Source organism: Podarcis raffonei, chromosome 3 (assembly GCF_027172205.1).
Source record: "Podarcis raffonei isolate rPodRaf1 chromosome 3, rPodRaf1.pri, whole genome shotgun sequence".
NCBI classification, from domain to species: Eukaryota; Metazoa; Chordata; class Lepidosauria; order Squamata; family Lacertidae; genus Podarcis; species Podarcis raffonei.
In genome coordinates this window covers 113,295,045-113,306,379 of record NC_070604.1, presented here as the reverse complement: position 1 = coordinate 113,306,379, position 11,335 = coordinate 113,295,045, and the positions used below count along the sequence as shown (strand labels likewise).

At 41.1% G+C, this 11,335-nt stretch overlaps 1 protein-coding gene across 3 annotated transcripts in view; it reads left to right on the top strand.

Annotated features, from left to right (window-relative positions):
* Positions 1–344: 344 nt before the first annotated feature.
* PPP4R3B (protein phosphatase 4 regulatory subunit 3B) overlaps positions 345–11,335 on the top strand; it is a 30,147-nt gene continuing 19,156 nt past the window's right edge. The window contains exons 1-4 of one of the 3 annotated variants that reach the window (XM_053383662.1): positions 345–680; positions 2,578–2,633; positions 6,008–6,106; positions 7,010–7,633. In XM_053383662.1, coding sequence (XP_053239637.1) covers positions 539–680; positions 2,578–2,633; positions 6,008–6,106; positions 7,010–7,633 — 921 coding nt within the window. In that variant the 5' untranslated portion in view covers positions 345–538. The remainder of the gene's footprint in view (positions 681–2,577; positions 2,634–6,007; positions 6,107–7,009; positions 7,634–11,335) is intronic. The other 2 variants (XM_053383660.1, XM_053383661.1) reach the window with 2 other exon arrangements.

Sequence of the window (11,335 nt, the reverse complement as noted above, 5' to 3'; positions counted from 1 at the left end):
TATGTGCCGTCAACTGCCAGAGAGGTCGAGAGAGGCGAAGGAACGCCGCCTTCCCGCGCTCAGAAGGAGCAGGCGCAACCGCGCAGGCGCAACCTCCCCACCCCATCAGCTCCTCCTCCTCCTCCTCAGCCCTTCCCTTCCAAACTACGCGAGCTCGAAGGCGTCCGCCCTCTCGCGTTCGCTTTCCTCCGCTTCTCGGCCGCCGTAGCCCCTGCTAGTGGAGCCCGTGCAGGCCTTCCGCCCCGCTCCTCCCCCCTCCCTCCCCGGCTCTGAGAGGAAGAGAAAGGCAGGGACGGGACAGGAGTCGGATTACAAGATGGCGGCCGCGCCGCGGTGGTAGTCGCTGCTGCTGCTGCTCGCCTGGTGACGCTGAGGGGGGGGGACTCGGAGGCGGAGGCAAGAGGCAGCAGGCCCGGGCGCCATGAGAAGCGGCGAGTTAAAGGGCTCCTGAGCGGCGGCGGAGCCTTCCCTTCCCCTCCCTTCCCTCTGCCGCCCCTTCCTCAGCCCCTCGCAGTCCGGCCGGGCCGGGCCGCGCACCATGTCGGACACCCGGCGGCGGGTGAAGGTCTACACGCTCAACGAAGAGCGGCAATGGGACGACAGGGGCACCGGGCACGTCTCGTCCACCTACGTGGAGCGGCTCAAGGGGATGTCGCTGCTGGTGCGGGCCGAGTCGGACGGTGAGGAGGGGCAGGGATAATGGGGCGAGGCGGAGGCTGGGCTGCCTGGGACAATGGAGAGCGGCAGGACGGGGAGGCGGCGAGGTGGTCCTCAGGCCCCGAGAGGGCCCCCCTCCTCGTTTCCCATCGGGACCCTGAGGAGCTCCCCCCCCCCACTTCGTCCCAAGGCTGATAGCTTAGGGGGCCGATGGCTCCCCCAAAGGGTGCCTCGGAGCACCTCTTGTCTCTCACAACACAATCCTCCTTCCCTCTCACTTGAAGTCTCGGGAGCAAGTTATTCGTGTTTTTGTTCTCTCTTCCCCACCCCACAAAATATTAAGGGGGAAAAATAAAGGTTGACAGGCGCTGCTGATTACCTCCCTGCAACAATATCAATAATTGCAATAATTCCAGGCGGGTTGGGCTAGATGACCCTCGGGGTCCCTTTGCCAACTCCACAGTTCTGTGATTCTAGCCACTCTCTTCCCTCAGTTCTTGTCTCTTGCAGCCTGCCCTCCTTTACAGATCACAGTTCTTTTCTCTCCCCCCTCTCCACTCTCTTTAGTACCCTCCCCACAAGGTTGCAGAAGTCATTAGTAATCCCATTCCCCCCCATAGGTAAACATTAGTTGTTTTCTGTCATAAGAAGAAAGGGGCTGAAAGGTTAAAGGGGGGGGGGGAGTGAGGCAGCTTCCCTACTTAGTCACCTTCGTTCAGGTGATTCTTACTCGTAGATGACCAGGCCACCAGGCCGTGGCTGTTTACAGGCCTGCCGTGGTATCAGAGTTACTCTTCCAAATACCACTAGTCTTCCTGTCCAAAATTCCTTGCAGTTCTAGAAAGCTTGGCTCAAAAGCTTATCCCAATGAGATGACCCATTCAAAGGCACTTCATACTTGATAACGAAATTTATTACGTTGAACAGTATTCTTCAGGTCCTTGTACATCTGACAGTTTTACAGGAAAAAAACCTAAACTCTTCCTTAGGAGAAACTAGTGCCTACGATGGGGAAGGAGACCCCTCTCTTTTCTCTCAATTCCTGCCTCTTTTAAGGCTACCGAGCCCATTACTCTGACAGATGTCTAAATAATATGAAACATAGTCTCAAAAGTTTTTTTTTTTGTGCTAATACTTCAACTTTTAGAAAAGCTCAGTTACTAGTTAGTAGCTATGAATTTGACATGTTTATTTCGAAGTGTATTGAGAACTGGGTTATAAGTATCCAAAGCACTGCCTTAACATTGCCCCTTATGATGGAATCTTTATAAGCCTCTCATTGGAAAATAAAAAAAATATTTTTATGTTTTGGTGTGAAGGCCTCTTTTAAAAAAGTTTCCTTGTTGCAATATATTTGTAGCAAAGATTTAAACTCTTGTTGTAATAGGTTCTTTTTCTTTAAAGATCAGGAAAGCTGTTTTTAGAAAATGTATTGGCAACGTTGCTAACGAACAGGTGTTAATGTGCTAAATAAACCTTGTGAGGGCTGGAAAAGATTACTCGAGCGGTTGCCACGATACATGACTGCTTAGACACACACATAATACAAAGTTTAGGGTTAAAGAGTTTAGTGTTATGAATATACCGCAACAGAATATCTTCTTCTTCTTTGGCGATCACTCCTAGTCGAGTAAGATTGAACAGAATATATGTCAGCCACCTCAAGAAGATAAGAATACATTATTTCATGAGTAAGAAAATTTATATGGCATAGTTGTATTTGCTTTTAGTTGCCTCTCAAGGTATTAGAATGGACTTGCAGATGTGTATTTTGATTTTGTCTTTATCTCTGCTGTCTTTCATCATCGCTTGTATGAAACTGTTAGACTGGAGGGTGATGCTCTGAAACATAGGTTACTGATTTCTGTAAAACTCATTTTACTTCACATAGGTTCCTAACTGCAATTCTTCTTTTTTCAGGTTCGCTTTTGTTGGAATCGAAGATAAATCCAAACACTGCATATCAAAAACAGCAGGCATGTACTAGCTTTTTCCTATAAGTATCTACTGTGTTGCCATTGTGCAGAAATCTCTTGTTTGCACAGAGTTGGCACACTACTTAATTGCAAGTGCATTCTATGACAGAAAGGAAGGAACCTGGGGGGACGGGACTTTAAAAGCTAGATTACATGTTTCTTTGACCATTCTAGTGTTGGAATGATTAAGGAGTACTTAGTCTGTTATAAGTACTGCACCATTTCCCCCATATTGCAAATTAAGTTTAGTATATTAATTTGGGGGGCAGGAGGGGATATCCCAGATGCGTTTTCTCTTTTGAGTTTAATTCCTTGCAAAGGCTTACTGATTAAAGTTACAGCCATAGAACAGTTTTGGATAATCTTCCCCATCTTCATAAAACTATGATTGCATCCTGTCTTATTATTTTGGTTAGTTTCCTGACTTTACACAAGAGTTTTCCACCTGAGATGTATTAGGAACTTAAAGTTTAATGCAAAGCAATAATGAAGCACTGAATCCATCGCATGAGACGAAGGCAAAGTGCTCAGTTGTGATACTTGCCCCCAGCTTCACAGCCCATGTTTCATGATGCCAAGAAATATTGTCTGAACTCAGCCATAAAACTGATTCCTAATTCCATTATTATTATTAATATTATTTACTGTGTATGTGTGTGTGTATATATAGAGAGAGAGAGTGTGTGTGTGTGTGTGTGTGTGTGATCCCATAGTAGACTTCCCTTTGGTTTACAGAGTAACCTACACATGGTGACTAAGAGCCTTATTCCATCAGTAACTTTCTAGAGAACAAAGAGTTCATGGATAAAAAGTGTATTTTGAATTAGTATGATGTTAAAACAAAAAAACCCTTTCACAATGACTCCTCTGTAAGAATGTCACAAAGAATATGAGTGATAAATATTTTTGAGAACGTGGCCTGACATGATAGGCAGATGTTCCAAATCTCATTTAGGGCACTACTACCATGGCTGGATCTGTCCCTCAATAAATAAGGTTAGGGGAAAGGTTCAAACTGGCTGGTGCAGAATTTCAGAAAATGTAACACTTTCTTTGGATCTTCAGGAAGCTACAAGAGGTTCAGCACTGAGTGTTGAGATATGAAATATGAGGATTTTGGAAAGGAACTGTGTAGGAAAATTTTTATACGCCCAGCAGTGAGGCTTGTGTCACTGAAGACAATTGTAGGTTTCAGATTTATAGTTGGATCCACAGAAGGTGACCTGACTTCTGTCCCTTTGGAAAAGTTCACTTGACTTCATTAGAACTCTGCTGGCACAGGAACCGTTTTGCATGGAATAGAATGAAGGATCAGGGCTGAAATAAGTAAATCTTGTCTATAAATAGGTTTAGCAAGGCTTGAACACAAATTCAAAAATACACAGGTTGCAGCCACTTGTTATCCTTTTCAATCATTCTACGTATATATAGAAACTCTTGCATACTTTTTAGTTCCAAGAACAAGAAGAATTTAGTAGTAAACATAGTTTATTTTTACTGTAGTAAAGAGCCTCTCCTTTTTCACTCTGTCCTAGCTCTTATGGCAGCATAAATGAAGCTGTTTTATGCAATGCAGTTGCAATATTAGTGTTGTATCCAAGTTGCCTCCGAAGGTTTTTAACTAGTAGAAACAGGTCTGATGCAGGAGACAGGAAGCAAATTTAATACCCACCCCACCAAAAGAAGCATTTGGGAAATATTGGTGGTATTTCGTTGTTTTATGTATTTTGGGAAAGGGTCCAAAATCCCAAAGATGGGATTTGATGCATCATCATAGATGATTATATAAACGTCTTCATAGAAGCATAGCTGGGTTGCCAGTTCAAGCATTAACAGAAATTACTTTTATATTGGCCATGGGTTTGCATTTCAAAAATGCCTGAAATAATAAAAGCAGCAATATTGTTAACTAAGTTTCATTTGTCTTTTGTTTTGATTAAATTACATTGGTTGGGGGACCCTCCACAGCAGATTTTGGGGGGCTGGAGGAGACAGAATTAAAACAAGAAGTCCCGTTGCACAAATGATTTTTATTTGTACAAGTGGGCAGACTTCATTCTCAAAAATGTGGTTCAAAGTTGGTACTCGTTTCTTTAAGGTTGTTTAATAGCAGTCTTTTAATGTATGCTAGGCATGCTTTTGTACACTTTAAAAGTTATAAAAATTAAACATTTTTCACTAATTTTAAAATGTTTTTTAGGAAAGGGTTTTTTCTTCATAGCTTTTCTGACCTGTCCTGATCCTGTGAACGAAAGATGGCAAGATAATAATTAACTTGCAAATCTCTCCGTAAAAATAGAAATCTATCTTTTAATGACTTTGAATTAATGCTGCTTCAGTGAGAGGGTGGTTTTAAGATTCTGTCGCTTTACAGTATGGTTTTCTGATCCTAAATACATCAGCTGTATGTGTTGAAAATAAGAGTTGTATCTCAGGAACTGGTTAAGTGGTATATCATGCAAGCTTTTCAACTCCTGTTGTTTCCCCATGAGCATGATAAACAATGGTCTCTGCCTGCTCGAGAACTTGTATCTCTGAGAGAGCAAAATCAAGAGAGGTGAGGTGACTTCCCATTTTCTCTGATCAAGTAGATATTCATTGCTAGTGTTGTGTGTCGTGTCTTAATGCTGAAGGCTTCACAGTATAATATAATTTTCTGTAAACAAAGAAATGCAAAATTCTATCTGGATCATCACGAATACTCATAATGTCAGAGAATCCCCCCCCCCTATTTCAGGACATTGCAGTTCCCTACCTCTTGCTGTTCTCTTTCTAAAAGAATAAGAATATATTATTGTGACAATTAAGATAAATCATTATACTTCCTGGGTGAATTTTATTAGGTTCTGTGCATGCCTTTGATAGGAACATAGGAAGCTGCCTTATACTGAGTCAGGCCATTGGTCGGTCTAGCTTGGCATTGTCTACAATGATTGGCAGTGGGTTTCAGGCAGGGAGTGTCTCAGCTGTATCTGGTGATGCTAGGGATTGAATCATAGATGTTCTTAAATACATAGCTAGCCTCTTGGCCTTTTATCCAGGCATGCATAACCAAAGAGTATTCAACTGCATTCATTGTAGATCATTGGTAAATGATATTGTAAAAATAATGCTGCCTGTATAATATAAAATCAGTTGTAAATATTATTGTTTCTTTAAACTGGAGGGTTAATATTTCTAATTAAAATTTCCTAATAGGAAATTGTGAAAGGGCATATGAAGAGCAGTTCTAAAAAGGTAGCATTTTTAAAAGTAAAAAAAACCCAGTATCCTGTTTCACCAAGTTGTTTTGTTGGATATATCAACCTAATTGTATGCCACTGTTGTACTTGTATGGAATCAAATAATCAGTATAGTCTTTCATTTTGAAATAGGATACTTTGATTGTTTGGTCAGAAGCAGAGAATTATGATTTAGCCCTGAGTTTTCAAGAAAAAGCTGGCTGTGATGAAATCTGGGAAAAAATTTGCCAGGTAAGGTTAATCTTTTAAAAACTTACCACATTTTCATTCCAATCATATTATTTACAAGCCCTACTTTGAAAATTGAAGTAATGTTATGCTGGCCCAGTATATTTGGACCTTTATTATTGCTTACATGTAGTAGAATTTCATGGTACAGTGTTAGAACTTCATGGCATCAGGGCACAGGCTTATTTTACAGTTTCACCTGCTTGCTCATTTCATGGGTGTTTTTCAATTGCCCCTTTTTATATTAATATTTTAGGCTTCCTTGGCACTTTACATGGCAGCAAATGTGCCTGCAGTGCTACAAGTTAATGCTTCGGAGAAGCATTCTAAGCTCCATGACATGTACATGTGTGTGAAATAACATGTAACTGAAAACATGTGTGAAATAACATGTAACTGAAAACATGCTGCTGTGTGCCTACATGTTACGTAAAATGCTTTATGTGCACCTGTATAGGAATATAATGTGTAAGTTTCATCCAATTCCTAGGACTGAGCTTTAAACCAACTACTTGGGCTGCCTTGTCTCCTAGCAGAGTACTCCTGTGCCTGGAATTACAGCCACCATAGACTGCATGTGACTCTCCTGTATGACATCTACTGGGTTGGGATGTGAATAGAACTGTTGATCCTTTGCCAATGAGTCATGTTCAGAACAGTTGCTCATATGCACAGCTCTGGTGGGCCACAAGAAAGTTCTTTCCCCTTTTCGCACTATCAGCATCTGCCGCAGGAACAGAGCCTGAGTTTGCGCAGCCCAAGAGCCACATTTCATTCCTGGTCAGTTTGCAGAAGCCTATTAATGTTATGTGATTTGACCAAATTATTTATTTCCTCTTCTCTGCCACCGACAGTCATCAGTATGTTTCAGAATGAGTCAGCAATTGTTCATGTTTCCATTTTTAGGTTCAAGGTAAGGACCCTTCAGTGGAAGTCACACAGGATCTCATTGATGAATCTGAAGAAGAGCGCTTTGAGGAAATGCCAGAAACAAGTCATTTGATTGATCTGCCTACTTGTGAACTTAACAAACTCGAAGAGATTGCAGACCTAGTTACCTCAGTTCTCTCGTCGCCCATCCGTAGAGAAAAACTAGCTTTGGCTTTGGAAAATGAAGGCTACATTAAAAAATTATTGCAGCTTTTCCAGCTTTGTGAAAACCTAGAAAATACTGAAGGCTTACATCATTTGTATGAAATTATCCGAGGAATTTTGTTCCTCAATAAAGCAACTCTTTTTGAGGTGATGTTTTCAGACGAGTGCATTATGGATGTTGTGGGATGCCTTGAGTATGACCCTGCATTAGCTCAGCCAAAAAGGCACAGAGAATTCTTGACCAAAACAGCAAAGTTTAAAGAGGTCATACCCATAACAGACTCTGAACTTAGGCAAAAGATTCATCAGACTTACAGGGTACAGTACATCCAGGACATCATCTTGCCAACACCATCAGTTTTTGAAGAAAATTTTCTTTCTACTCTCACATCTTTCATTTTCTTTAACAAAGTCGAGATTGTCAGTATGCTGCAGGTAAGTGAAACTAGAAGTTTGGAAGGCTTGCATTTTGGAGATTTGACTTACAAATGTGAGGTTAACCGTAGCATGCCTTTAGTTCAGTGCTGTTTGTGGTACATGCTTTTAAACCTAATTTATTAGTTCTGGTGCTTCCTCCTCACCCCCCTTGGCTAGCTTTATTCTTGGCTGTAATGTCTCAGTTGTGTATTTCACAGTCTTCTTCATAAGCACAGTGCATTCCTTCTAAACCAGATACATTACGTTCAGCTCATTCTGTTATGTGAGAGGTAGGTGCCTTTCAGCAGTGGCCTTATTCGCGGCAGATGGTTAACAGTTTTTTCCTGCTTATAAGCAGCTGTGTTGTGTGTTGTATTAAAAGCGAAATGCAGTATAAATAGCGACTCTCACAAATGCTATCATTAGCCTTCTTACACTTACAAACTGTAATATTCGAATTGTAACATTATTTGGTTAAAGTTTTATACAGGCTGCATGAGAAAGGCACAGCTTTTTAATTCTGTAAATGTTTTAGCTCCCTATAAAATTATGCAACAATCATAAGGCTCTGAAGCTAAATCGAAAACAAACTCGATAATATCTCTTGGCTGGCTTATGATTAATGTTTTTTGTTTCTGTGAATCCTCTAACAGAAAACATTTTTAAAATACGCAGGAAACAAATTAAGAATCTCCTGAGCATAACCTTGTTCATCCCAAAAGAGCTCATCCCTAAAAAGAGCTAAACCAAGGGTTTGACTGTAGGGGACGTAGAAAGCTGTCTTATGTTCACCTAGCACAGTGCTGTCTATTGTGACTGGAAGAAACTCCAGCATTTCACATAGTTATTTGTATCACCACCTACCTTAATTGAAGATACTGAGGACCGAGCCCAGGACCTGCTGCATATAAATAATGTGCTTTCCCATTGATCTGTTCTGTAGTCTCTTCCCCAAGAATAAAAAAGCAATCCTCCTTCTAGTTAACATTTTTTGTTGTTGGCATAATCTTATTTAGAATTTGCTGTTACAAGTCTCCTAGATGTAGGAAATCTTTTTGCATAATAGCTTAAAAATAGAGTTAAAGGGTCTGACAAATCCTCTTTTTAACCCCCTAGCTGCTAGAACTATTGTTTGAGAGCTCCGAGTTTATTTTTAGGTACTCCTAATTTTGTAGTACAAATAATGTATTGAAGAAAACATTTCACATGCCAGCATTTAAGAATATAGAACCTCGTCTTCCTACATAGTCTTAGTTTGCAGTTTTTATATGTCAGATTGTGGGAGCCAAATGAAAACGAGTGGATTCCAGCTCTTCGGAGGCTGTAAACCTCGTCATTTTGCTCTTAAGCCCATAAGTGGCAGCATATGGTAGTTCACAAACTTTTGGAAGATACGGCCAGAACAAATGTAGATTTAAATAATGTGATGTGGTTCTTAAAATAATGTGTCAGTTGCAATGTTTTATTAGCTGCCATACCACCTGCAGTGTGTTATCCATAGGCAATTGCTTGGGTTCAATTCATCTTCAATTTCACCCTGTCGAGTGAAAAGACAGAAGTTGACTAAATCTTCGCTAAATGACTACTTGGATCATTGTCATTTTTTGTCGATAGGAAGGTGGTTGAACTCATGCCCATTGTTGGGCATAACCTAACAGCAGCGCAAGCCTAGAGTGCAACAAGATATACTGAAGCCTGATAAATCTTTTAAACCTTTGATTATAAGACGTTGAGGAAAGCTTTCAGTTTTTCAGATGATAAAATGTTAGGGAACACTTTTTAAAAAGCTGTGGAACGGAGTGGAAATGCCCTTTTTAAAGACAATACTTAAGTCACTCAAAATGTGTGGTTTAAAGAGTTTGTGCAAGGCGGTGCAGCGTTAGAGGGGTAGTTCCTCCATATATTGCAGACATAAACAATAGTCAGATCAAGATGTATTTCTGCACCTAGACAGTGAGTGTTACTGTCTTCATGAGATAGTGAAGTGCCGCATGCCGCCTCCTAAAAACATTTGACCTAGTTTAGGGATTCAAGGACTTCCACTTGCACAGTGGATCTTCCCCCTCCCCTTCCACTGCACATCTCCCATACTCCCCAATTGGCTCTGGGGCAGTTGGGAGAACCTCTGGAACAGTGCACAGGGGGAGAAGAAGGGGATTAGTTCTGTCTGGCAAGCTGCAAGGTACTCCAAAAACAACTGGAGACCCAAGTTTGGGAAACCCTACTCAAAACTCTGAGCTATAGTCAACTAAAAAATTGCACAAGCAAAATAAAATCTGCTTCTGCAGTGGGTCTTCTCCCCACCCCCCAAATGCACAACCTGCAGTGACCCCAGATCTGCTTCAGGGGGTTGAGGGAACTCCCACAGTAGATTTAGGGGGCTTGGGCTGTGGAAGAGAGCAGCAGCATTCTGTTGCGCAAGAAGAAATTCTTGGGCTGACAAAATATTTGCCTTAGCACTACATTGAATAACACACTGTTGCTTGTAATGGAAGTCCATGTAGATTGGCCCTTGCTCAGTTTTACAACTGTAGAAGTTCTTCCTTTGCTCAGGCGTAAGCCCTTTATTTGAGCTGGCTTTTTATGGGTGGAGGCCAAACTGATAATGGATGGGGATTTTAATGGGTGGGATTTTTCTAAGATTTTAAATGGATTTACGTTGTTCTTGATGCTTCAAGCTTGATTTTAAATATTCTGTAACTTGAGTACTTTGATACCGAGTAGGATAAACACCTAAATTGCTAATACGTCATAAACAATACAACTTCTTGGTATTTCCCCCTTTCTGCCTCCCTCTTGTCTTCCAAAAGCAGAACACATGGAGGAGATATTTTCAATACTTGCCAACAACTGTGTTTTGGAAACAGTTTCTTTTATTTTGGTCCTTGGCTGCTGCTGCTGTGGCAACATGAAATTGGTGTACTTTTTGAGGTTTCTTGCTGCCTGCATAGCTCTAAGGATTCCAAGTGAATAGATGTTGGACGACTCTTCTGATTGGTAGTGTAGAAGGGACCTGTATAATAAGCATGAGTAGCATCTTAATGACTTGATAACTGAGGTCCAAAGAGCTACTTCAGAAGACAGCCCAAGGCTTTATGCATGCCCATGGGATTATTTTTAACTTCCTTGTTTGAATAGGAATATTTCAACCATGGCATATATATAACCATGCCATGCCATGTTGCAAACACCTTGAAAGCTGCTTCGGTGATTTCTCTTATGCCGTGATTGAAAAACAAGCACACGCACCGGTATGTGTAGTTTGTGTGACTTTTTGGATCTTCACTTATGCCCGTAAGCCATTTTGGAGGTTGTCCTCATAACCTCAAAGCTTCCCCTACTTTCTGGGGGCAAGCAAATACAGACGAAACTCAGGTCATGTCCAGAGTAGGGGGAAGTTTTGCTTGCCGTAGACAATACTAGACATTATTAACTAGTGTTTTTTATATTTCCTTTCAGGGTCCTTATATAAAGACTTAGCAAATAGAAACACTTAAGCTATAACTTGCAGATAAATGACTAGTTAATATTTAGGACTGTCCAGTACAGTTCCTTTTTCTACAGTCATGCCCATGCACCCAAGCATTACACAAATGAAGAAATAACTGTATGCCTAATTAATTACTGACATACTTCCTACCTTTTTTATCTAAAGTAAAAGTGATATTCAGTACTTCGTAAGCTTTGATCATTGGACTCTTGTGTATCCAAATATCCAAG